The sequence below is a fragment of the Carya illinoinensis genome, chromosome 8 (genome assembly GCF_018687715.1).
Source record: "Carya illinoinensis cultivar Pawnee chromosome 8, C.illinoinensisPawnee_v1, whole genome shotgun sequence".
NCBI lineage: Eukaryota > Viridiplantae > Streptophyta > Magnoliopsida > Fagales > Juglandaceae > Carya > Carya illinoinensis.
Window position 1 is genome coordinate 35,761,813 of NC_056759.1, and position 25,203 is coordinate 35,787,015.

The 25,203-nt window shown below is 31.5% G+C and overlaps 1 protein-coding gene across 2 annotated transcripts in view; it reads right to left on the reverse strand.

The window, feature by feature from the left end:
* LOC122319131 overlaps nucleotides 1–17,173 on the reverse strand; it is a 210,960-nt gene extending 193,787 nt beyond the window's left edge. The window contains exons 1-8 of one of the 2 annotated variants that reach the window (XM_043137056.1): nucleotides 16,707–17,173; nucleotides 16,358–16,471; nucleotides 10,068–13,602; nucleotides 8,419–8,841; nucleotides 7,418–7,840; nucleotides 5,931–6,503; nucleotides 4,854–5,660; nucleotides 4,053–4,399 (exon numbers count right to left, since the gene is read on the reverse strand). In XM_043137056.1, coding sequence (XP_042992990.1) covers nucleotides 4,364–4,399; nucleotides 4,854–5,660; nucleotides 5,931–6,503; nucleotides 7,418–7,840; nucleotides 8,419–8,841; nucleotides 10,068–13,229 — 5,424 coding nt within the window. In that variant the 5' untranslated portion in view covers nucleotides 13,230–13,602; nucleotides 16,358–16,471; nucleotides 16,707–17,173 and the 3' untranslated portion in view covers nucleotides 4,053–4,363. Of the gene's footprint in view, nucleotides 1–4,052; nucleotides 4,400–4,853; nucleotides 5,661–5,930; nucleotides 6,504–7,417; nucleotides 7,841–8,418; nucleotides 8,842–10,067; nucleotides 13,603–16,357; nucleotides 16,472–16,582; nucleotides 16,595–16,706 lie in introns of those variants that run through there. The other variant, XM_043137050.1, reaches the window with a different exon arrangement.
* Nucleotides 17,174–25,203: the final 8,030 nt, after the last annotated feature.

A 25,203-nucleotide genomic window follows, 5' to 3' on the forward strand; every position in this document is an offset into this window, starting at 1 on the left:
TTATGTGCAAGCTCGATAAATTATTAGCCACATCAATCAAAATAAGGTCAACACAATAAATAAAAAAGTAAGTTACCATCTTTACATACTAGCTTCCTCTCATCTGTGAAGGCTTGGGTTCTGCAAATTATTATATCAAGAAAAGGGTAAATCAAACTATGTCCATCCACATCAATTGTTATCTAAAACATAATTGTTAGTTGTCATCTTCGTTTTCTACTCCCACAATCGGGAATTGCCACATAGTGAAAGAGGTGAAGTAAGGGAATTCTAATTTCGAAGGGATCAAAGACTTCATGGAACAGAGTTCCATAGGAGTCAGAAAGCAGTTGCAAAGTCTAGTTGGAAACACATGATGATGGTCTGGTGGTCATGATGTGGTTGATGTAACCCTAAGGCATCCATCCTGCCGCCACCCCTCACCCACCCTCGACCGGTGAGTGACACCTCACCACCATCACAAACAAGGCCGATGGGCCCCGGCATCCTTTGAGGGACATCTGGCATCGTTCCTTCTTTTGAAAAATTGGTTTTTTTGCTATTTTTCTTTCTTGGAGGCGTCATCAACCGTCACCTGTGCATGTGCTTCCTTCATCGCCATAGGCTTGACCAACATACTCTGGTGACTCCATCGAGGCCTTCGACGTCGGTCCTCCTTCGAAGACTGGGAGTTTGTTCCTTTTTTTTTTCCCCTTCAGTGCAGTTTAGGGTACTGCGACTGTCAAACCTGTCTCTCTACCTCCGCCACCACCACAGACTAGACCAACAAACTCCGACAACTCAATTAAGGGGCTCCAACGTCAATCCTCCTTCGACGATCGGGTTTTTTGTTCTATTTTTTCGTAGGCACAGATCTGGTGATTTGGGTGGGATAGAGTCATAAGAAGAAAGTTTAAGATAGGCCTGAATCCTTTAAACTCAAATAAAGGAAAATGGAAAATTGGATTCAACTATTGAGCCAATTAAACTAAAAAACTGCTCTATTCCAAAGCTCAGTTATTGCGAGGTGGATAAGGAGATAGAGTGTCTCTTATTTCCAAACTGACTCTGGTCATACAATCTCTTCTGTGATTTGAAAACCAAAGATTATGATTATGCAACTACCCTAATGCCATTCACTTGTGACATTTCTTTGTAAGGAACAACAACTGAGTGTTTTCGTTGTTATTTTTGCCCAACCAGATATGGGATGTGGGAAGTGGAAGGCTAAAACTCACACTAACAGGACACATTGAACAAATACGAGCTCAGCTCCTAACAAATTATTGATGTTATAGAAACTTTAGTGCCCAATTATGGTATGGTTAATGGCTATATTATTGGGCACAAGATGGGTAAAATGTGTGTTTTCTTTTGCAGGCCTTGCTGTCAGCAGCAAGCATACTTACATGTTTTTTGCTGGTGATGACAAACTAGTTAAACGTGGGGACCTTGAGCAGAGCAAGTTTAGAACCTCCATGAAATAAAAAACTTCAAAAACTCCAGTGACACGATTTTCTATTGTAATGGGATCCTTATGGCTACTCAGTCTTATCTACCTATCTAATCCAAACAATATTTCCATGATTTTCTTTATTTATCAGAATGGTTGTGCGTCCATAGTTATTCATATCATATCTTATTTATATATCATTAATGTTTTTAATTGCTTTAATATATCAATGGAATTCTTTTCTTATAGTAAAAAGCAGATCATGAGTGTGTTCCAAAATGGTATTGAGGCATTTTGGCTTTTGTTTATAGGTAACAATTAGTGGAGCCATACTATATGTTTCTGCTCACTTAGCATGTAATTTGTCACATAGAGGTAGTGTGAACTGACGTGGTATTCATCTCCTCTCTCTTTGCTCTCTTTTTCCTTTTTAATGTTTATATTTTCCAATCATCTCCTGTAAAACAATAAAATCGTTTGAAAATATATTCAATTAAATGTTATATAACTCATAGTTAAGCTAAATTTGCTAGAGGTTGCTACATGTATTCAGTCTTTGTTATAGAGCTTCCATCAATACAATTTATACTCTTTGATGAAAAGAAAAAACAAACTGTGTCGAACTTACCAAACAAGAATTTCTCGAAGCAGAATAAAATATAATTGAAATTATTGCTTGAACACTCTTCTCTTCAACTTTTAGTAGAGAAGAGTTTATCCATGACTTGAACACTTGCACTTTAGATGTCTCAATGATATAAGTGTCTCAATGTCTCTAGCATGACTTGAACACTTATATTTTGGTAAATTTGCTAGAGACATTTAGCTCATACTTTAGCTATCCATGACTTGAACACTTATATCATTGAGACATTGCTTGAACACTCTTCCCTTCAAAAAACCAAAACTACTTCCTTCCTCTATTAAGCCTCTGCAGGTGGTAATTATTTTTTTCCCAGGACTTCCTTTTATTGCTTGTCCTCAACTAAAGTATGGAATAAAATGGTTATTGTTGTTCATTTCCTTTGTGTCGTTGTCATTTGCTTCTCTTTTCTTTCTTCTCAGTAAATATAAGTGTATATGATGCAGCTGTATTTGGTTAACGTGGTTTTTACTTGTTTGTTATGAGTTGATAACTCAATTTACTTGAATTTTAAGTTTTACATAACTCATTTCCATTGTAAAAGAAAAATTGTAAGTATATTATTATCAGTATTCTATTCACAAAATTATAAATATTTTAACATGGAGAAAGGGAAAATTAATCAATTAATTTTTCAAAAAGAAGAAAAGACACCATGGATATAGAGGATGCCAATGTATTCAATTCATATATGATATAATCTTAATTAACACTTCTTGTCATTTCCTTCACTTTTCTTTCTTCTTAGTAAATATAAGTGTTTTTGAAAAATTAATTGATTAATTTTCCCTTTCTCCATGTTAAAATATTTATATTTTGTGAATAGAATACTGATAGTAATATACTTACAATTTTTCTTTTACGATGGAAAGGAGATACGTAAAACTTAAAATTCAAGTAAATTTTTTTAAATATTTTTATTAGTAACACACTTCTTTATTTATATTTTTTGAACAATGCTAGATATAGTTATAGGACGTATAAAGCTCGTGGACTTTTTTTTTTAAATTGAAATTCACCATAAAAGGTTGATTTTTTTTTTTAAATGTAGATTATAAATTTCTCGAATTTTTTTTCAAAGAAGTGCGTAGGGTCTATATATTTTAAGATTGTAGAAATTATTTCTATTTTTTATTTAAAAAAGATACAAGGAAAATTAGAACATGCCTTCTTACTTAGCTTTCAAATATTGTCCATTAATCTAACCGCAAACCAACTAACAGTATTTTCAAATCAGAATTTTTTAAAATTATAAGTTCAATTAGGACAATGAATTTGAAGATGGTTAAAGGTTCAAAAAAGCGTATCATATGAATTGATAGGGATAATAATAATAAAAAAAAAATCTTGATACATTGTACCATTTGATATTCTATAATTGTTTGATGAAATAGTTCATATTACACAATATCGGTATCCATATCCCAAAGGAAAATACAAACCTTCTAAACAAGTTTATATATTGAACATGTAGCATGAGTACGACCAAAACAAAGTCATACTTCAAATTTACATGTTTAGAAAATGAGATGATATGAAAATTTTGTAAATAGTAATAAAATAGTTCATAAATAGTAGTAAAATTGTTTAAGTTAATATACTTTACTAAATTTTGAAAAATGAGAGAGAAAAAATTGAATAAAAATATTATAATGTTAAAAAATTGTTTTGATATTATTTTTATTTCAAAATTTGAACCAATTGTATTATTTTTTGTGTTTGTTTGGAAGTTTAAAAAAATTAAAATAATTAGATAATAATAAAATAAAAATATTGAAAATTTTAAATTAAAAAGTATTTTGTATTTCAATAATGTTTAGAAAGTAAATTATAGGAAATTTCGAGATACAATTTATCTCATTTCCCAAACATGACCTTAAGTAGTTCGTAAAAGAAATAGACTTATCCTGTACAAACCAAAATGGTGAAAAATACAGTACTATTATAAAAAGTGATAATCAAAAGGCAGAGATCAAATGGTCAAATTATAATCAAAAGATTATAATTCAAGTTTATTTGTTGGCAACATCAGAGTTGTTAACTACAGAACTTCATGAGGAGTTATATCAAATCAATACAATGTCAAACTTTTGTTTTTTGGCATTCTCTCGTACATATAGGAGAGATTTGAAAATAAAGAGACATAATAAAACAAGCAAACCATAATTAAACATTAATGGGAATGAAGGGTCCTCTGCCCCGACTGACTTCATAAAAAAAAAAAAATCACCATTGGATCCACAAATTCTGCATTGAAAAGCTACGTTAATCCAGCTGCTGCATGCATATTATGGATGATCTTCATCTTCTTCAGAATTCTCAACCTTTCCATTGACAGAAAACAACATTTATAAAGATAAAAGTTTCAAATATCAAATTATCATAAACGAAAATTTTCATAAAAATAAAGAAAAAAAATCAAAGAAATATCAAAGCCATCCCGTTCACTTGGTGTTCCCCACCTTTTTTAAAAAATAAATAAATAAATAAAAGAAAAACTTTGTTTTCTCTATGTTTAATAGTACCTATAACGAATGAGAAATTATTGTGATTTATGAATGTTAAACCACCAATTTTACTTGTTTCAATAAGCATTAAGTACTGTGCTAAAAACGCCAAAGTTTAGATCGAATACTAATATATTTAAACTCCGTAGAGTGTTAAGTTGGAGAATATATAATTGGTTGCTTTTACTAAACGGATCATTATTGCATTCAAAGATAAAAAATAAATAAAAAAATAATAATTCATGATTTTGTAAGCTGGGAATATACTTACACTTTCTCTGAATAAGCATTGAGTATCATATTGATTTGACTCCTCCCAAAGACAACGTGTAGTGGTATTAAGGTCATCCTTCCAATGCAAATTCCGCTTCGAACTCCAACGGTTGTCATCATATACTGCTGTTAGCTTTGGTGTACTTAAGACTCCGTGACTGAAAGTCTTCATCTCAGGACAACATCTAACAATTACTTCATACAAAGATGGGAACCCAAAGGAATAAGGTCCAGAGCAAAAGTGTGTGAGGTTTGGTAAGCCATGAAGTTCTAAGTATCTTAACTTGTTGAAAGTAATTGCCACATTTGCTTCACCAATATCCTCCATTGCTACAATTTCTGTAATCCTTTTGCAATTAGTCATAGTCATTCTTTGGAGTTGCACCAGAGTTTTGGCAGTTGAGGATGTTAATAAATTGATCAATCCGTGACAACTTGATATTTCCAATTTTGTCAAATTGTGAAGAGATACAGATGATGGCACTAAGTTTTTCAATTTGCCGCATTGTGACACAACAAGGTATTCCAGATTATGAAAAAGTGGGCATGGCTGGGTACTGTCTTCTTTCCACAAATGTGTAAGCATACATAGACGATAGAGGCTTAGTCGTCTTAATCGTATTTCTCGATCAACAAGTTCATAAGGGAATATTTCCTCCCAGACACTATTGTATATGTTAAGTTCCAATAGATTTGGCAGTCTTGTTAGAAGAGAAGATGGATCGGGAAAATCTGAAAATCTGCTAGGAGGTATGGTTTCTGGAAGGAAGTACAATGACAAATCCTCCAAGTTGGGGAACGTACCCTGTAAAGGAATCAAAACGTACATTAAACAAATTAAAGAGATCATAAAGATGAGTTGGTATTGTTCTTCAATTCCTTCATGATCATGTATAGGTTAACTAATTGCTAGAGTTTATATTGTAAGGGCTACGAAAAATTCTAATTGCTAGGTTAACAAGATTGTGTGAACTTATTGCAAGGGAAAAATTCTATGTATATGAAAATTAAACATTAAGTACTTTGGAGAGAGAGAGAGAGAGAGTAGAGTAGTTGATAGGATAGGATTGTTAACCTCCTCAACGACGAACATGGGTTGTTGAATGCAAGTCTGGAGTTGGTTCTCTTGACTACTACTGCTGCTTGCAAATTTTGAAGCCCAAATCATTTTTTTCACTTGTTCACCATCTTCCCCCAGTTCTAATCTTTTCAATGAAGGCCATGATTCCAAATTAGTATGCACCCCTTCCAAAATCCACTTTAGTTTTGGCAATCCAACAAGTGACAATTGAGTTAGTATGGGGAACTCAATATGTCTGGCTGTTCCGTCTTCTCTCACTACACTTTCTTCCGTACCTGAACTTGGAGCCATTAAAACTTGTGGTTCTTTACCATTTTGCCCCTCCATATTTCCAAATATAGTTTCTAATGAACTGCAGCAGCTTATAGTTAGACGAGTCAGACTTTGTATCAATGTTGTTGTTGTTGTATGCAAATTAGATTGAAAGACGTGCAACAACTTGTGACAACTAAAAATTCTCAATTCTTGAATATTGGGAAAAGAAGTCGCGTCGACTTGATCCTGCCACATAATTTCCAACTTATCCATGCTTGAAATGTACAACTCCTTCAAGCTCGCAAACGAGAGCTATAAAATAAATTAGAACAGCAACAGTGGTTAACACATACCCCATCCAACATAACAGAAACTATAAGAAATATATTTCAGCTCGAGTGGAATTAAATATATTTGATGTATTTGTAAAAGTGAGCATCGATATGTCTGCATGCAGTTTGATGAAAACAAATATAATGAAAGAAATATCATATTGTAAAAAACAAATATAATAAGATAAAAACAATTTCCAGTCTTAAATATGTTAACCGAACGTCATAACAGATCTTTTGAAGTTATATAATGTGGAACAATTAAGCATTAATATATAAAATCTATTAATTAAAGTTCGCAAGTCATGGAATTCAAACTATATCTGAATGCATGCATTTTTCATCTTAGTAACAACACATGAATTTAATTCCCCCACTTAAAAGTAGTAAAGCAAAATTTGACCATTTTACAATTATATTTTTAATATATATATATATATATATTAATCTTTTAGAATGTTGGATGTATATGTAACTGCATGTATTATTCTATTATTGATGATGGTGGAAAGAGTGGCATTTTTGGCACTGTAATTTTGATGAACTTGCGATGACTATTTTGACGGAAAAAGATCCGAATCAATTTTTTTTAAAAAAATTAAAACACAGGTACCACTTTGAAAAAGTCCAAACAATGGGACTTTAACATGCACTTTTATAAATGCATTAAAAAACATATATACGAGTTTATGTTTTTTTCATTTAATTTCTACAGAATCATCAATTAAATTTAAGTATTCTTTAATAATGATTAATATTTTAATTAAATTTATAGTTCCTAAAGATTAATTAATTAAATTTATCAACTTAAGGAGGGATCAAAATGACTTTATAATATTGGGATGTATACGAGGAAATCTTAAGAGAGCCAATAAATTTAATTTCTTTAATTACCTCATCCACCGAGAAAAGGGGTTGTTTAATATTGGACATCTCAAACTGCCTTTGATCTTTAACTGTTTTTTCAAAACTCACAACTTCTGAAGCAAATATCTCCACTTTCTCGCATCTTTCAATGTTCATCTCTTTCAGCATTGACCATTTTGAAACATGCACTCCTTTGTAAAACCACTTGAGTCTCGGTAAATTGCTAAACTCCAACTTAGTTACTTGAGGGAACATCAAAGTCCTAATTGCTACTGCTTCTCCTCCTCTTTCAAATGCAACAATTTCCTCCACCCCACAATCCTCAATCTCAAGTACTTGCAATTGTTCGAGACATCTGATGACTGTTTTGGGTTCTTGGCCATAGCTCCATACGTGCTTTATTTTGGTTAGACCTTTCATACGCAGTGTTTGCAAGCTTGGAAAGGAAACCTGTCAGATTATGATATTTGTATCTATTAAAGATGCTAAATATATATTTTTACGCATCGATTTTGAAAATATGTAAATTAAATTGGAGAAAGAAAATAAAATAGCACAAATATCAATGTAGTCCATCTATAAAATTCTCAATAGAGCTCCCAAGGATACAAAGTCATCATATCATACCATTAATTGTAAATACTCATTTGTGATGCTATAATAGTTAACAAAAACATGACAAATCCCATATTTACACAATGAGCTTTTTTATTTGAAAATTGTTTTAAAAAAGTCCCATCTTATTTTCTCATATTTTGCATAATAGAAGTATGACGCTTGATATGATCTGTCTTTGGGAAATTGTTGAACACTTAATTTAAAACGCACGGGCCACTTGATATAAATATATATACATATATATATTAATGTATTCTTTAATTATGATTAATATTATAATTAAATTTAAAGTTCGTAAAGATCAATTAATTAAATTTATGAACTTAAGGAGGGATCAAAATGATTTTATAATATTGGAATGTAAATGTGAAAATCTTAAGAGAGCCAATTAATTTAGTTTATTTAATTACCTCATCCACCAAGAAAAGGGGCTGTTTAATGGACATCTCTGACTGCCTCTGATCTTCAACTGTTTTTCCAAAGCTCATAATTTCTGAAGCAAAAATCTCAACTTTCTCGCATTTTTCAATTGTCATCTCTTTCAGCATCGGCCATTTTGAAACATACACTCCTTTGCAAAACCACTTGAGTCTTTTTAAATTTCTAAGCTCCAAAGTACTTACTCGAGGGAACTCGAAAGTCCTAATAGCTACTGCTTCTCCTCCTCCTTTTTCAACTGCAACAATTTCCTCCACCCCACAATCCTCAATCTCAAGTACTTGCAATTGCTCGAGACATCTGAAAACTGTTTTGGGTTCTTGACCACAGCTCCATACGTACTTTATTTTGGGTAGACTCCTCATAAACAGTGTTTGCAAGCTTGGAATGGAAACCTGTCGGATTATATTCTTTGTATCAATTAAAGATGCTAAATATGTAGTTTTATGCATCGATTTTGAAAATATGTAAATTAAATTGGAGATAGAAAATAAAATAGCACAAATTTGGAAACAATGATCCCTTAAAAAATCAATGTAGTCCATCTATAAAATTCTCAATAGAGCTCCCAAGGATACAAAGTCATCATATCATACCATTAATTGTAAATACTCATTTGTGATGCTATAATAGTTAACAAAAACATGACAAATCCCATATTTACACAATGAGCTTTTTTATTTGAAAATTGTTTTAAAAAAGTCCCATCTTATTTTCTCATATTTTGCATAATAGAAGTATGACGCTTGATATGATCTGTCTTTGGGAAATTGTTGAACACTTAATTCAAAACGCACAGGCCACTTGATATAAATATATATATATATATTTATATATATATATTAATGTATTCTTGTTTCTTATTTAAGATGATTTGTAAAAGCCTTCAAATAGAGTTATTATTAAAGTTTTCATATTCTTATTTTTATTCTTTTAGTTTATTTGCATTTATATTTTCTTAAAGTGTTTTTAATATATATATTTTTTAATCATTTAGAATGCTGAACGTATATATAACATGTATTATTCTATTATTCATTATGGTGTGGCAAACTATAGTTACATCGTCGACACTTTCTGTTTCTAATTTAACAGAATTTTGGTGGACAGGGGGGCAATTTTGGCACTGTAATTTTGGTGAACTTGCAACGACTGATTTTGACAGAAAGAGATTAGAATCTTTTTAAAACACCAGTACCACTTTGAAAAAGTCCAAACAAACATGCATTAAAAACCATGTAAGTAATTTATTGTAATTTATTTTGTAAAGATTATAATTTTGTTAATCAATCAGTTGTAGTATTTATCGCTTTCTGTTTTTGTTAGGGTTCGTTTGAGGGGTGAAATGAAATAAAACTTTTATGAATATTAATAAAATAGTTTGTAAATTAAGATCGTTTGAGTTAGATATTTTTTAGATTTTAAAAAGAAGAGAGAAAGACTTATATAATAAAAATATTATAAAATTTATTGTCAAAATATAATTTTATAATATTATTATTATAAATGTTTATACTTATGATTGATAACGCGGTGTGCTTGACACATGATTTATATGGACTTGTGCAATGTGTGGATCTGAATACTTTTCCGGTAATTAAGTAGTACTCGTGTAATGTACCTGATCATGATGTAGAAGTGGCAACTGAAGATCATGGCTGCCCTCTGAATTGGTTTCTCTACAATCAGCCATGAATGAATCTTTTGAGCTTAGGAAGCCTACGAGCTTTGGAAGATCCGCTAGCACCAAGGTTTGAAGTCGACCGAACAACATCATATCTCCCTGATCTTCTATTCCGTCTTCTTCTTCTTTCACGAATATTGCACCCAAGTTGTCGCAACTTGTTATGATCAATTCTTCAAGTAGTGAAAGGCCTCTGGCTATAGATGATGAGAAGATAAATCTTAATTTCTCACAGTTCTCCACCTTTAAAACTTTCAAGTTTTTGAAGGATTCCAATGGAAGGTTACCCTGACAAATTTCTTCCAAGCTGATCATATCTTCCAAAACAAATGTCTCCAGGATAGGAAAGGCAACAGCCGGTGTCCTCAACTCAAGGATATGCTTAATATCACCATTGTTTCGGATATGGAGATGTTTCAACTTTTGAAAATCTTCTCTATTCAATTCATATAAGACACTCTTAGTACTGTTCGACTCGTTTAAATAAAGATATTCTGTCCTTTTCAGTAGCATTTTGATCCCAAAGTCCAATTGGAAACTCGTATTCAATTTGAGTCGTAACGTTCTTGAGAATGCCTCTTCCTTAAATAATCTATCTTCGCATGGGATATCTCCAATGCATATCTGGTATCTCTCAAGCTTTTCAGAAAACAAATCTTTCGGTAGATTGTTGACATCCGGAATATCTATCTCTAAAGTGGTCAAGTGCGACAATTTCTTTAGCTCTGCAAGGCTAGCATTTTTTCCTTCATTGCTGGGTCCTTCAACCTCCCATTGGACTTTGATTTCTCGCATATACAACTCTTCTAAGTTGACCAAGCTTGACAAGACATTAGGAGGAATCACTTCAAGTTTATAACAATGGCTCAAATCCAATAACCGCAAATGAGTCAACGACCCTATTTCTCTTGGCAGATTTGAAATGTAAGAACCAGCAAGACTAAGAATTACTAAAGTCTCGAGTTCTCCAATCCAATGAACATCTCCCAACTTACATCCATCTAGACACAATGTTTGTAGGTTTGTAAGTGGAAAAAGTGATGAAAGTCGCATTCTTCTCAAACTCAGAACTTCGAGCTTGTCCATCCCTCGGAAGAAAATGTCCCGGATTTTCAAATTAGGTGAGTCATCACAGTTGACATGAAAGAATCTTAATTTAGGACATTCCATTTTATTGGGATGCTTATGGATTTCTCCACCATGAATAGAGAGCGCCTCACATCTATTTAGTGCATCCACATCTGGCCATGCTTTTTGCCCACCATCATCTCTCATGACAAACATATTATGATTCTTTGACGCAATTATTGTAGCAACATCACGAACAAGATCATGCATGTAAAATTCCTCGGAGCTACGTGGACTTTGTAGTAGCAAACAAGAATCTAGAAGATTACTAACTAAACTTTCTAGTCTATTTCTTGCTTCTTCCAATGTATAAATGTTGAGGAATAAACCCAAACCGAAACCATATCTCAGCAAGTCCCGGTAGGAAATGTAGTAACCTTGTCCAGTACAGAGCAAAAAGAGGGATTTGACGGCCTCTTCACCATCAAGATGTTCATAACTCAACTGTATACAAGAATAGACGGGCAACCATATTTTTTTGTCATGTTCTGGAGCGAGTCTTGTTAGTTGCACCAGAGCATCCTTCCATATACCCAAACTCCTATTTCTTAATGCCTTTGAAACTGTTACAAGTGCAATAGGAAGACCTGCGCACTTTTCGGCTATCTTAGTTGCTATGGCTCTCACTTCAGGCCGATCTTTGAAAGAATCACCCACCATCTTCTCAAATAAGTTCCATGATTCTTCTTTCTGTAAAATTTTAAGTTCATGAATTGCTTTTCGGGTGCCCATTCCACTAATTAATACATCACGATCTCTGGATGTCATTACTATCTTGCATCCTTCGGAAGGAATTCCAATTTCATGCAAATCAAATGCCTTCCATATATCATCCAAGATAACAAGTATCTTCTTGTCTTTTGATAGCCTCCGTTGCAAATGACTTGCTCTCCCTGGTTCAGTTTCTTGATCAAACTTTAGACCTAGCGTGTCTGCAATCTCTCCTTGAATACGCCTTACATCTGGGCTGTTTGTCACAACTGTCATAACCACCTCATTGAATAACTTTTCTTCCCTGGCTTTTCTGGCAATTTCTTTCATCAGAGTACTCTTTCCAACTCCAGGCATCCCCCACACCCCGATCTTTTCTATATCTGCATTTCCCAATGCCTCCATAATCCCTTTCACCGCTGTCATTCTCGACTCCATGGCCATGTAATCCATATTTGTTGTAGTTATCACCATTCCTTCTGAAGGAGGAGTACGATACGAAACTTTTTCAAATTTTCCATTTTCATGAAGTTCGGCAATATTTTCCACGATCTTCTTTGCTTCCCGACTTAATTGATGTCGATGTTCCGAGTTTAGGCATGCCGCATTAGAGCTCCCCGTACCTGCTTCTTCTTCGATTTCACGAAGTTTTGTGGTGGCCAATTCTGTAATACCATCTACATCTGTCAACCACTTGCTAACATCAGGATAAATTTTCTCACCATTTCTAAGAGCAGCATCAACTGAATCTTGCACCCTTTCACGAGCATATTGCAGCTTCTCTTTCTGATTCTTCAGATTCTCCATGTTGCTATTGTAGTCCATTTCTTCTAAAGGAAGAGCAGGCTTCGAAACTTCTTTAAAGTTTCCGTTGTTATGAAGTTCCACAATATCTTCCACAATCTTCTTTGCTTCTCGACTTAATTGATGTCGATGTTTCAAGTTTAGGCATGACGCATTAAAGCTCCCAGTACCTGCTTCTTCTTCGATTTCACGAAGTTTTGTGGTGGCCAATTCTGTAATACCATCTACATCTGTCAACCACTTGCTAACATCAGCATAAATTTTCTCACCATTTCTAAGAGCAGCATCAACTGAATCTTGCACCCTTTCACGAGCATCTTGCAGCTTCTCTTTCTGTTTCTTCAAATTCTCTATGTTGCTATTGTAGTGACATGAATAGCATAGCCACTGTCCAACAGGTGCAACAGTATACTCTGCTATTTTCGCTGCAATTGAAATAATGATATTCTCCGCCATTTTTGTTCCAGTGGATTTTTTTTTTTTTTTTTTTTTTTTGGTTTGTTGGATTTTTGTGCAAGTAGAAAAGCAACCAAATAACTATTGTACCAACGAGAGATAAGAAAAGCAAAGATGAAGAAAAGAGAGAATAGGAAAATGAAGATAGATAGAACTTTGGTAGTCAGAGTACTTCAGAGGCAAAATGAGTCCAACAAACAGCCTAAGGAGGGGCGAGGCTATTCATTCCACAAGACGATGAGTGAATATTAGTAGCAAGCAAAACACACCTTCAGGAAAAACAGAGAAATGAAGTGGTCACCCAAAGTCAGTGACAGATCCTCCAGGCAGTACGTTATGTGCTGAGCATTCAAATTTGTGTACACATTAGGAGCTGGTAAGATTATAAAAGCCGTCACGACAATAACTTTTGAAAACCAAATTGGAAATATGATTGACTAATAACGGTGGAAAAAGCAAACCTTTACAAACAATAAATAAAATGAGACGCGAGAAAAAAAAAAGTTCAAAAAGAAGCATGAAAGCATGGAATGATAACGACCCACCAAATTAAGGTCTATTTCGACAACAAAACTATCTTAGTTTATCTTATTTAATCGTTATAATTTTCTTAAATTTTTAAACAAAATATAATACACAATTTCTCTTTTTTAAATTTTAAAATAAAAATAATATTTTGATAATATTTTATTCAAATTTTATCTCAACTCACTATCCAAATTAGACCAAAATGAGTTTTGATTTGATTTTTCATTGTCACAAGTTGTTGGTGTCCATCGGTGGCATCGTTGTGGCCTTTGTGGGGGTGTCATGCTATTTTATAAAGAAAAATTTCACTCATCATCCTCGCATCACATATCATACATAATTTTTTTTATTTTTTTATTTTTTTCTCTTACAAAATGTGTTATGCATGCATGATAAATAGAAGAATTCAATTAGTTTATGAAAAATAAAACTAAAATGTTTTTAAAAAAATTTAAAACAATAAAAATAAGTGTGGTGTGTGAGGATGATATTTTTTCTTATACAAAATTTTTCTACTCATCATCCTCATCACTACACTACACTTTTTTTTTTTTAATTTTTTCTAATATCTAAAAAAAAGGTTCTAATTTTTTCTAATATCTACACACCACGAGTAGTAATATCTAATTTTTTCTATAATTTCTCATATATAAAGATATAAAGTGTATATATATATATTTATATTCACTAAATTGTTATTCGTTTGTCTTTATAATTTTTTTTGACCTTTTACTTTTATGAAGCTAATATATCGTATTTTTGGGCTGATTTTTTTAGCGGACTATATTTGAAGACTCCATCACTTTGACCTCAAATGTCCAATCATAAATTGACTGAGCTTTATTGTTGGCTCGTGAGAAAAGTTAATACACTTATAATTTGTTCCATGGGTTGTATGATTTGAATCCTGTTCTGCGCTTTTACTTTTATCCAAGTGCGCGTTCGAAATTGCGATACAAAATATAGCTTTTATTTTAAGATTTATTATTTAAATAATAATGAAGTCTGAAGAGATACCGTGCGCAGAGATTGAAAATTTACTGTATACATCATTTCTCTTATATAAATTAAAAAGAAATTAAAAAAATCATAAAATCATAACTATCAACTATTTTTTATAAAGATAATTGGCTCTAAATAATTTTTCTTATATTTTCACTTTATATTTCATATTAAGAAATTCAATATTTTATAATAAAAAACTTTGAGATCTAAATTAATAAGTTTATTATTTCTCATAAACTTAGTTTTAATTTTAATTTTGAAAAAGCCATATCCTTGAAAATATAGATTATATATAGAAATTAAATAAAAATTTGAGACTATAAAAAATTAGAGAGACATTTTTCTAATTTCAAGAAGTTATAGGAGGCACATAGTACAAAGTGGTTCCGCCACTGCCTACTGCAAGATTCCATATTGGTCATACTCCATGTCCAAATTTTATTGCTACTTTGTGGGTCTCATGACACTTAATTTTATCATTTGGTTCGTCATTTTTCTGCCATACTTTATTAATTAGCTGTAGGTGCCTGAGAGCATCCCCATCCGATTCCTCAAAACTCTATATTCCCCATAATTTAAGGTTTATTTTGGGGTTTTGGTCAAAATACCCCCCACATCCGGATCCCTATTTTAGAGAAAAGGTTTAGGGAATAAACAGTAAGTCCCCATATTTAGGGACTCACTATTCATTCCTTAAATCATTTTTATTAATATTTTATTCTAATATATAAAATAAATAATTTTTCAATCATCTACACTTTCTTTTATACTCATATTTATTATAGTTTTAAATAATAATGTTAAAAATAATTTAATTAATTACGAAAAAATATAAAAATTAATTTTAAAAATATTATTATATTCACAAAAAAATAATTTAAATTTTTGTTTAAAATATTCACTAGAGTAATAGTTCAAAAAATAAGAAAAAGTATTGAGTAGTTAAATTTGTAAATAGAAGTGAAAGAAAAAAGTAATAAAAAAAGAATAGAAAAATATTATTTAATAGAATAGAGATAGGGATGGGGAATGGGATGTAGGAGGTTTTTGAAAGATGAATAAAATTTAGGGAAAATTTTGAGGAAAGGTGATTTTGAGTTAAATTATAGAGATGGGGATGAGAAATGGGATGAGGATGCTCTGAGAAGTCAAAATAATTGATATTTAAAAAAAAAAAAAAATCCCCACAAGACATTAAGATGAGATGACGAGAATGGATTATTATATAAATTAGTTAACAAGGGTCATGACCAGCATGATTAGGCAGGTCCACAACGTAAAATTCTCTCACACTCTCCAACAACATTTGCCTCCCCTGTTCAAACTTGGTAGTTTTGACCGAAGATCCACCTAATAATCTAGTCTTTTCTAAAGCCACCAGCGTACACAACGGCATCCATCATCATTCCAATTCTCAAAGTAGAACATCTATGAAAACTTATCAGATTATAATCTAACAAGATTCATTCACAAAATACATAAAACATAGCCTGTTTGGATGCAGACCAGGTAAAATCTTCATTAAACGCTCTAACTGACCAAGCATAAAGACGTGCAGAAGTGAGAAGCATTTAGAAAGTAGATGTTGCTCATACCGAGTTATCAGCTGATCCAATAACGGAAATGGGTAAAGTCGGGTGCCAATCAACAGTAAATGTTATAGCAGCACTGTGTGGAAGAGTTGTCAACCCACTTCTTTGACCACGAACCTGAGCCAAAAAATAGAAACAAAAACTCAGATTAGAACAGGAGCACCACACCAGACAACCAAAATGATCAATACAGCTTCCATCTACTTTTGTTTTTCCCAATAATCACACCTTGTACTGTTCCTGCCAACCCAAAATAAAATTTTAATAGACGATCTACCACACAACTACCTAGCATCTCATAAAATCAATCCGGCCACCTAATCAGATAAAATCAGAGAGTATTGTCCCTTACTGTTGCTCGGTGCTTGTAGAAAAAGATTCCACGATCCAATCTAGCACAGAGAGCAAGCGAGAGAGTCTGAGTCTGAGAGAGAGAGAGAGAGAGAGAGAGAGAGAGAGAGAGAGAGCTGCAAGAGAGAGTGAGTTCTAAGAGCTAGCTGAGAGTGTCGAGAGAGTGAGACAGAGAGAGAGAGAGAGAGAGCGACGGGAGAGAGACGAATGTGAGAGTTCTGAAGGGATCACCAGATTTAATACATGACAAGTCCTAATTATAGAGATGGACACAATTAGAAGCACCTACGTACCTCTCGATGCCCAACCACGATTGATCCATTACCAATCATATAATTATTATGGCATGGTATAATAAATTGACAATATCATATTATTCGTACATTGAGAATAATATATAAGTGGTCAAAATACATAGGCGGTTAAAATAAGAGAACAAAATAAAAATACATAATAGCATTATTCTTTACCCAAAACTTTCGATAATTGATAGACATTCACGGAGACTTGTACAAGATAGAAATGCATATCTAATTTAAAAGCACCAATGTTGTGCTTGTTAGGATGCTTTGACTTAAAAACTTTTCTTTTATTGGATCTGATGCTAAAGACTTTGCTTTTTTATTTTTTTTAAATGGAGAAAGCAGCTTCACTAATCTTATGGGTAGGCATTTTTTCTTCCTTCAACGACTGCACGCCGTGGCATTAGATTCCAACGTTAGATTCGAGATATTTGTGGCATGCACTTCATAAGATGTGACACTGACCAATAAAAATTTGCTCCTTTATAAGATTCGATTCTTAATTCAAATCGAAGAACACGTGGTCCAGAATTGATGCCTTTTCTTGTATCATGTAATTTATGTCTATTCAATATTCCCAAAAATTTTTACTCCCTATCGGTGCATATTATTCTCCACAACTTAAGATAATTGTGTTACTTTTAAAGAAAATTATTAAATAATCTCAATGATGATATTGTCAATTTATTATAACATGCTATAATAATATGATATGGCCGAGTTTGAGACCTGATGAGATGGAACATGATGCTCTAAAATGTGAAGCAAGCTCTTAAAGCTTATCTGGATACCCTTCTTGATCCATGCATTACCAAGGGTTGAGATCGAACGAACGTGCTCTAAAAAGTGCAGCTACCTAGCTTTTCATGCTTAAGCGCCGCGCTAATTCTACATGCACGATGAATTACACTATATATGTCGGTGGAATATATCGTTGCTGCTGTTAACAAACTCTAAGAAATAATCACGAAATATCTTATTTACATTGGGCTTTTTGAATTTAGCTAAATCTTTAGTATTCAGCTTGTTTATGCTCGGGTGATCAATAGTGAAGAAAAAACATTACATACATACATTAATTTTAGCACAATGACAAAGTTATTTTTAATGTAATGAAATCATATTCATAAGAAAAATCAGTTTGAAAATTCCTAAAACAAAAAATATTGGAGAAAATTTTAGGATAGTGATACAATTACTCTCTATATGTGTTTATTCTTTTCAAAACAATCACTATAAAGTCAATAAACATGGTTACTCTTTATCTTAAACGTTTTTATACTTAATCATATAAAATAATATGATAAATTTTAAATAATTTTATAAATTAAGCATTTACATAAAAATTATTTAAAATTCTAAATGTGATCAAAGGAAATAATATTTGAAAAAAAAAATGAACGGCAGTCTAGCATGACTTTATTTTGGAAGCCATTTAGAAGCAATCAGCACGAAGTGTCACTTTCCTAAATATATTTTCTAAATTTCTTCCTCTTGTATTCTTCTCCTCCCCCAACCCCCCCCCCCCCCCCCCCCCCCCCCCCCCCCCCCCTTCCCTCTTCTCTCGTTCTTGGTTTTGATGTTGCAAAACCCAGGGTCTTAATGGACCACATTTAATTTCTTTTCTCACTTAAACCAAGGCACAGAGGCCTCTGAACTTCTACTAAATATAGAGAATTGGGAGGTAGAATCGAAATCTTTCATGTAATTTTAACTGATTTCCACAAAAGTGGGGATAGATACAAATTTACTTTTGCATCTTAATTTACTAGAAGTGGCCAAATTCAGAATATTACATTTTTTTTTTTTTTTTTGTATAGGACAATATTTTTATAGGCAAGTTTTCGGTAAAGGTGTAAATGTGGATTTATAATGCGATCAGGGTACCTATATCGATTAACCTAGTTATAAAAATCGTTATCCGGATATTTGGCTTTGTAAAAAAAAAGGACCTTAAAGATGAGGACTAGAAATGCAAAACTATGTTATTTTATCTATAAGATCAGTTTAAAAAAAAATATAAAATCCGGTTATGAGCATTGGGTTTTAATTTGGAACTTGCATTATATAACCGTACCCGTATCTAAATAAAGAGACAAATACGAAATCTAGATACCTGCCCGGGTTCCAAACCTAAGTAAGAAGAAAAATAGCCTAGATGCACAGGCCTGGTTTTAAGAGGATTATAGATTAGAAATCAAATTAGTGGTGCTGGAAATATGAAATGTCTTAAATAATAAATGACTTGCCTTTCACCTAATAAACTGCTGGCCATCAACTAGTTTGTCCTCCCAAAGCCAATATATGGTAGCATTCAGGTCATGCTTCTAATGGACATATGCTTTATCTCCTCTCATTGCTTGTACATTCTCTAGCTTTGGTGTGATTAGGACTTCATCACTGAAGTTTTCATCTCAGGGCATTCTCTCACAATTATTTAAAAAAAAAAATAGACTGTATCCCTTATTTTATTAATAGCACTCATTTTCGGCGAAAGAGTACCATGGAAAAAGCAAGAACTTGGGGTTACAAAAATCCCAAACCAAGTTCTAAACAAATTATAAACTATATTAACTATCAATACAATATTAAAATATAAACTACAATAACCAAGGTAATAGGTATCAATACAATACAAGAATATCTATATTAAGAGCTATAAAACAAGACACTAAAATGTAAAGTACAGGAGTAACAACAATCTAATAAAGCACATGGAAATTAATAGCAACTACAATCTATGTCAAGATTTAGACAAACAGTTAGATCCAATTTTAATTTACCCCATCACATACACTTCGTTTAAAAGCCATTTAGAACCAATCAGCGCAAGTGTCACCTTCCTAAAGTTTCTTGATTTTGAAGCTTTCCTGTTTGTAAAAAAATAATTGTAACTATGTTAAAGTCCATGAAAATGTTAATGCACAATAGATTAAAAATGCACAACCAAAATGATCAATACAGCTTCCATCTTTTTTTGTTTTTTCCAATAATCAGACCTAGTACTGATCCTGCCAACCCAAAAAAAATATTTAATAGATGATCTAAAACGAGTACAAACCCTACAATGGTTAGGATAAAATTGTAGTATTAAAAATGGTCGGTGGTACATGTTATGAAAGTCGATCAAATTAATGAAGATAGGCACATCCTCATTTGGTTACATATTTCAGATGAGAAGAAATGAGATGTTTTGTTGAAAGTTGAATAAAATATTATTATAATATTATTTTTATTTCGAGATTTGAAAAAGTCGAATTGTTTATTATATTTTGTATGAAAATTTAAAAAAATTGTAATGATAAGATGAAATAAAATAATTTAAGTTTTGGTAAACAAATGGCATTATGACACTGACACCGGATAGTTCAAATATGACACTGATGTTGTCTGCAAAGAGGGTGGATTGAGGATATAAGAGGAAAAGGCACTTGTGTACAGCCAGTAAAAAAGGAAAAATGATAGGATTACTACTATTTTACTACCTATTTACTACTCATTTTATATTTGATTTTTTTTTAATTTTACTTAATGATTAAGGAAGTGACTATTAGTAAAATTATATATTTTTTTAATTTTTTCTTAATGGTTAAGGATGTTAAAAATAATACTTAAAAGAAAATGATAAAAAAATAAAAAATTCCTAATACCTTATAAGTAGTAAATGGGTAGTGATAGGGTAGTAAGTCTATCACTACCCGTAAAAAAATAGGGTGAAAAAATGAGTGACAAAATGATAAAAATAAGTGTGTCATGTGACCCAGCAGTTTGCACATGGATCACGACCAATAAAAATAAGCTGGTGTTGATAATGCACAAACTATTTATTTAGTACAATTTGATTTAAATAAAAAAAAAATCTTAAAATCTGAATCTAATAATTTAAATCTTATAATTTAAATAATATATATAGATAGTGTATTTTATATATTGATAAATTAAAATAGTTTAATATTTTACAATAAAAATAAAGTTGAATCAATAAAAAAATATATATGTTTGGTAATCATACAAACATGTTATGTTTGTTTGAAAACAAATTAAAAATGTAATTTCTGATTTAGAAATGAAGATTATTTAAATTTTTAAAAATTTTGATCATATTCTTAAAAATTTGAAAATTATAATTAAAGTTGTATAATTTTTCAAACGTAGCCTTAAAGTTATTTTAGAAGTCATTTAGAACCGATCAGCACCAATTATAACCTAAAGTTTGTTGCAATTGATTTTAAAACTTTGAGTTTATAAAAACAAAGTTGTAAAAAATTATAACCGTACGTGTTAATTCCCCATGTGGGACCCTTTTGTAAAACGTCAATTTTTTCATTGAGTCACAAATGTGTGCCTTTCTTTTTCGAATGATCTGTATAGATTTATTCTCCCTAAAACTACTAATTTATAGTATTCTTCAAAGGATTAACTACACTTTATAAGATCTAATTTGCTTAAATTGCCTGTAGGCTCAAGCAGTGGCAGCAACACCGAAATCACAATATTTCCGAACCATTTTTTTCTTTCCCGCTCTACTAGGAAAAATTACAAACTTACCTATATTCAATGAAACCCATCGAACAAGTCAAAATTCAAAAACAAGTGCATGTACACATGAGGGGATGAACCAGAAAATTATCTGGTTGGGGGTTGGGGGGAGGGGGTGTTAAAAGAATTAGGAGGGCCAACCACGATTGATCCATTACCAATGATATTATTATGGCATGTTATAATAAATTGACAATATAATATTATTCGTACATTGAGAATAATACATAAGCGGTCAAAATACATTAACGATCAAAATAGGATAAAAAAAATGGAAGAACATAATAGCATTATTCCATCAACGACTGCACCCCGTGGGATGTCATCATTCTGACCAATTATATGCTACTCTCCAACATTAATAGATTCGAGATATTAGTGGCATGCACTTCATAAGATGTGACACTGACCAATAAAAATTTACTCCTTCATATGATTCGATTCTTAATTCAAATTGAAGAGCACGTGGTCCAGAATGGATGCCTTTTTCTTGTAATATAGAATTTATGTCTATTCAAATATTCCCAAAAATTTTTACTCCCTATGGGTGCATATTATTCTCCGCATATAACAATCAGGTATCAGTCAAATATCAGATTATATGCGGAATGGTTCAGTTATAATACGGTCAGTTCTGTTTCTGATTTAAAGCCTAAACAGGTCGAGTCTAAAAAACAGAGTAGGCTCGGTAAGTGACTTTTTTGTTCATCTTATTAATACGTAGTAAGAAAGAAGAGCGATACTAAATATAGTATTAAAATATACAAATCTTTAACAAATATATTGTTACATCATAAATGATAATGATAATGTGATCAAATGACCGTTGTCAACTCTTATGCTTAATTTGTTCAAAGAATAAAAAACTCTTATGCTTAAATGTCTCGTGATAGTTTGGATATTATAGTATTTCGAGAATAACTCTATTACTAAATATTTATTATTTTATTATTATTTTTCACTTATTTTTTATTACTTTTTAATACTATTTAATATTTCATCATTACTCTTTTATTAATATTCATAAAATATCTGAGATTACCACACTACTCAAACGCAACCAAAACTTTAAACTCTCCCTACTCTTTAATTTCTCGAAGGGATTAAAAGATTAGGATAAAACTGTGGTATTAAAAATGGTCGGCGGAACACGTTATGAAAGTCAATCAAATTAATGAAGATAAGGTTTGCACATAGATCATGACCAATATGGAATCGTATAGGTAGGACCTACGTCTGCGCATATATCTCTTCAAAAGACATTATAGAGTTTGGAAATATTATATGAAAAATTTATAAATAATAATAAAATATTTTGTATATAATAGTAATATAGTTTAAATTAAGATATTTTATGAGTATTTAAGAATGGATAAAAAAAATTAAATTAAAATATTGTTGGAATATAATTTTTTTAATATTATTTTGTTTTGAGAAAAAAGTTGAATTATTTTTATATTTTATTTGAAAGTTTGGAAAAGTTATAATCGTTGGGTAATGATTAGATGAAAAAATTGATGATTTGAAATTAAAAAATATATGTTTAAATGATATTTGAATACTGACATGAGATAAAATTAGATGAAACCATCTCAACATCTATATTGGACTTGAAAATTTTCAACTATTTTTCCTACTAAAATTAGAGAAATGATACATCATAGAAAGTAAAGTACTAAATACGGTATCAGTAATCTATAACAAATATATTATTACAATAGAAATAATAATGTGAATGAATGACGGATTCCCTTCTTGGCTCTTTTGCCTTTATTCCGAAGTTCCTTTTTGATGAGTTTTTCTATTGGCGTAATTTGTAGATTAAAATGAGTAGAAAGTTTTTATTTATAGTCGGTCATGATAATACATACACAAATTGTTTATTTAGCATATTTAAATAAAATATTTTAAAATTTAAATCTTATAAATTAAATTATATAATTTAAATAATATATTTTATATATCGATAAATTGATATCTTTAACATGATATAGTAAACTTATTTAACAGAGCATCGAGCATCATAGTCTGCACAGCGTCACCATCGGTCGAATCAATAATGGGAAGTAAAAAATATGACGACTCGGAGGAAAAAGCAAACACTTGCAACCAATAAAAAAAGTAAGACGGAGATTATAAAAAATTAAATTAAATTAAAAAGAATTTAAAAAAATAAAAAATAAAACAAAGCTTAAAACAAGGGAAATGCTTATCCTACAGATCCGCCACCGCTTGAGTTTTTTTATTTTTATTTTTTTATTTAATAGTTAAGTAAATATTTTTTAATAAATTTCTAATTTTTATTTTTATTTTTTAAAAACATTTAATAAGTTTTAAAATGTGTTAAAAAGTTAAAAATTTTTGCCTATTCGATACTCTATCGGTGGCCTCTTTAGGAGTAGCACCACCCATCAAACAAAGCACGACAGATTAATCTGACTTTTCACTGTCACAATCCGTACCTGGTTGTCCAACTTGGTGGGTGTGTTATTTCAAAAATATTAATACTTGTACAAAGTTTTGACATTGGAATTTATGAATTTTAGAAGAAATTAATTAAAATAATCTTCTTTCATATTTTAATTGTCCCTTTCATTCCGTTCAATATTGCTCATATGGACTTATTAAAAGTTTTTGTTTTAAATAGGTAAAAGTTTTCCTCTAAATCCGCGGGTTGAGCATATAAGAAATACATGTCTTTTTTTATTAATTAAGGGGCAGGCACATATCAATTTTAGTTTTGATTATTAAAAACATATATTCTAATTATTTGCTTAATAGACTTGGGAATATTAAAAATTAAAAATGTTAACTATTGCTGCTGTGGGAACATTTGTAGATGGAAACTTCCTCCAAGGGGTTTTTTGAAACTAGGATTGGGATGATTTTAAGATATGGTAATGGAGAGGCAGTGATGGCAACTACAGTTTTAGAAAATTGTAGGCGGAACAAATTATGAAATTTGATCAGAGATACAAGAATAGTAAATCAAAGATTATAATAATGTTGTTCGGAAAATGAGTGGATAAAGAATCTCAGAGGAAAAAGCACGTACCTATAGCCAATCAATAAAGATAGGGGTGGACAGTGGAGCCCCACACCCCGCTACCTTGCCCCTGTTCGCCCCGCCCCCACATGGGTGGGGGCGAGAGGCTCCGCCCCGCATCTAGTCCCCCTAGCGGGGGCAAGGGCGGGGAGGGCCCAACTCCGCCCCGTATTTCCCCCGTCCCGCCCCCTACATATATATATATATATATTATATATAAAAACATAAATATTTATATATATACAAAAGCATAAATATATGTTTATATATATATAAATATATTTTTATATTTTACAAATTATGTATATATAAATATATATTATAATTTGTTAGACTTGTTTACAAAGTATACATTAGCAAATTTAAAAACTATATAGTTTAAAACTACTATACTACAACTTACATAAAATATGTACTAGTAAATTTAAAAACTACATAATTTTTAAATTATAGTCATATTTACAAAATTTAAATTTACAATTTGGATCTAAAAATATATTTTTGATCACTTTCAGATATAGAAATAATTTTTAAATATAAAAAAAGTAGTAATTTTTTAAAGTGAAAATGAGGCGGGACGGGGTGAGTATTCGCTCCGCACCCCGCCCCTA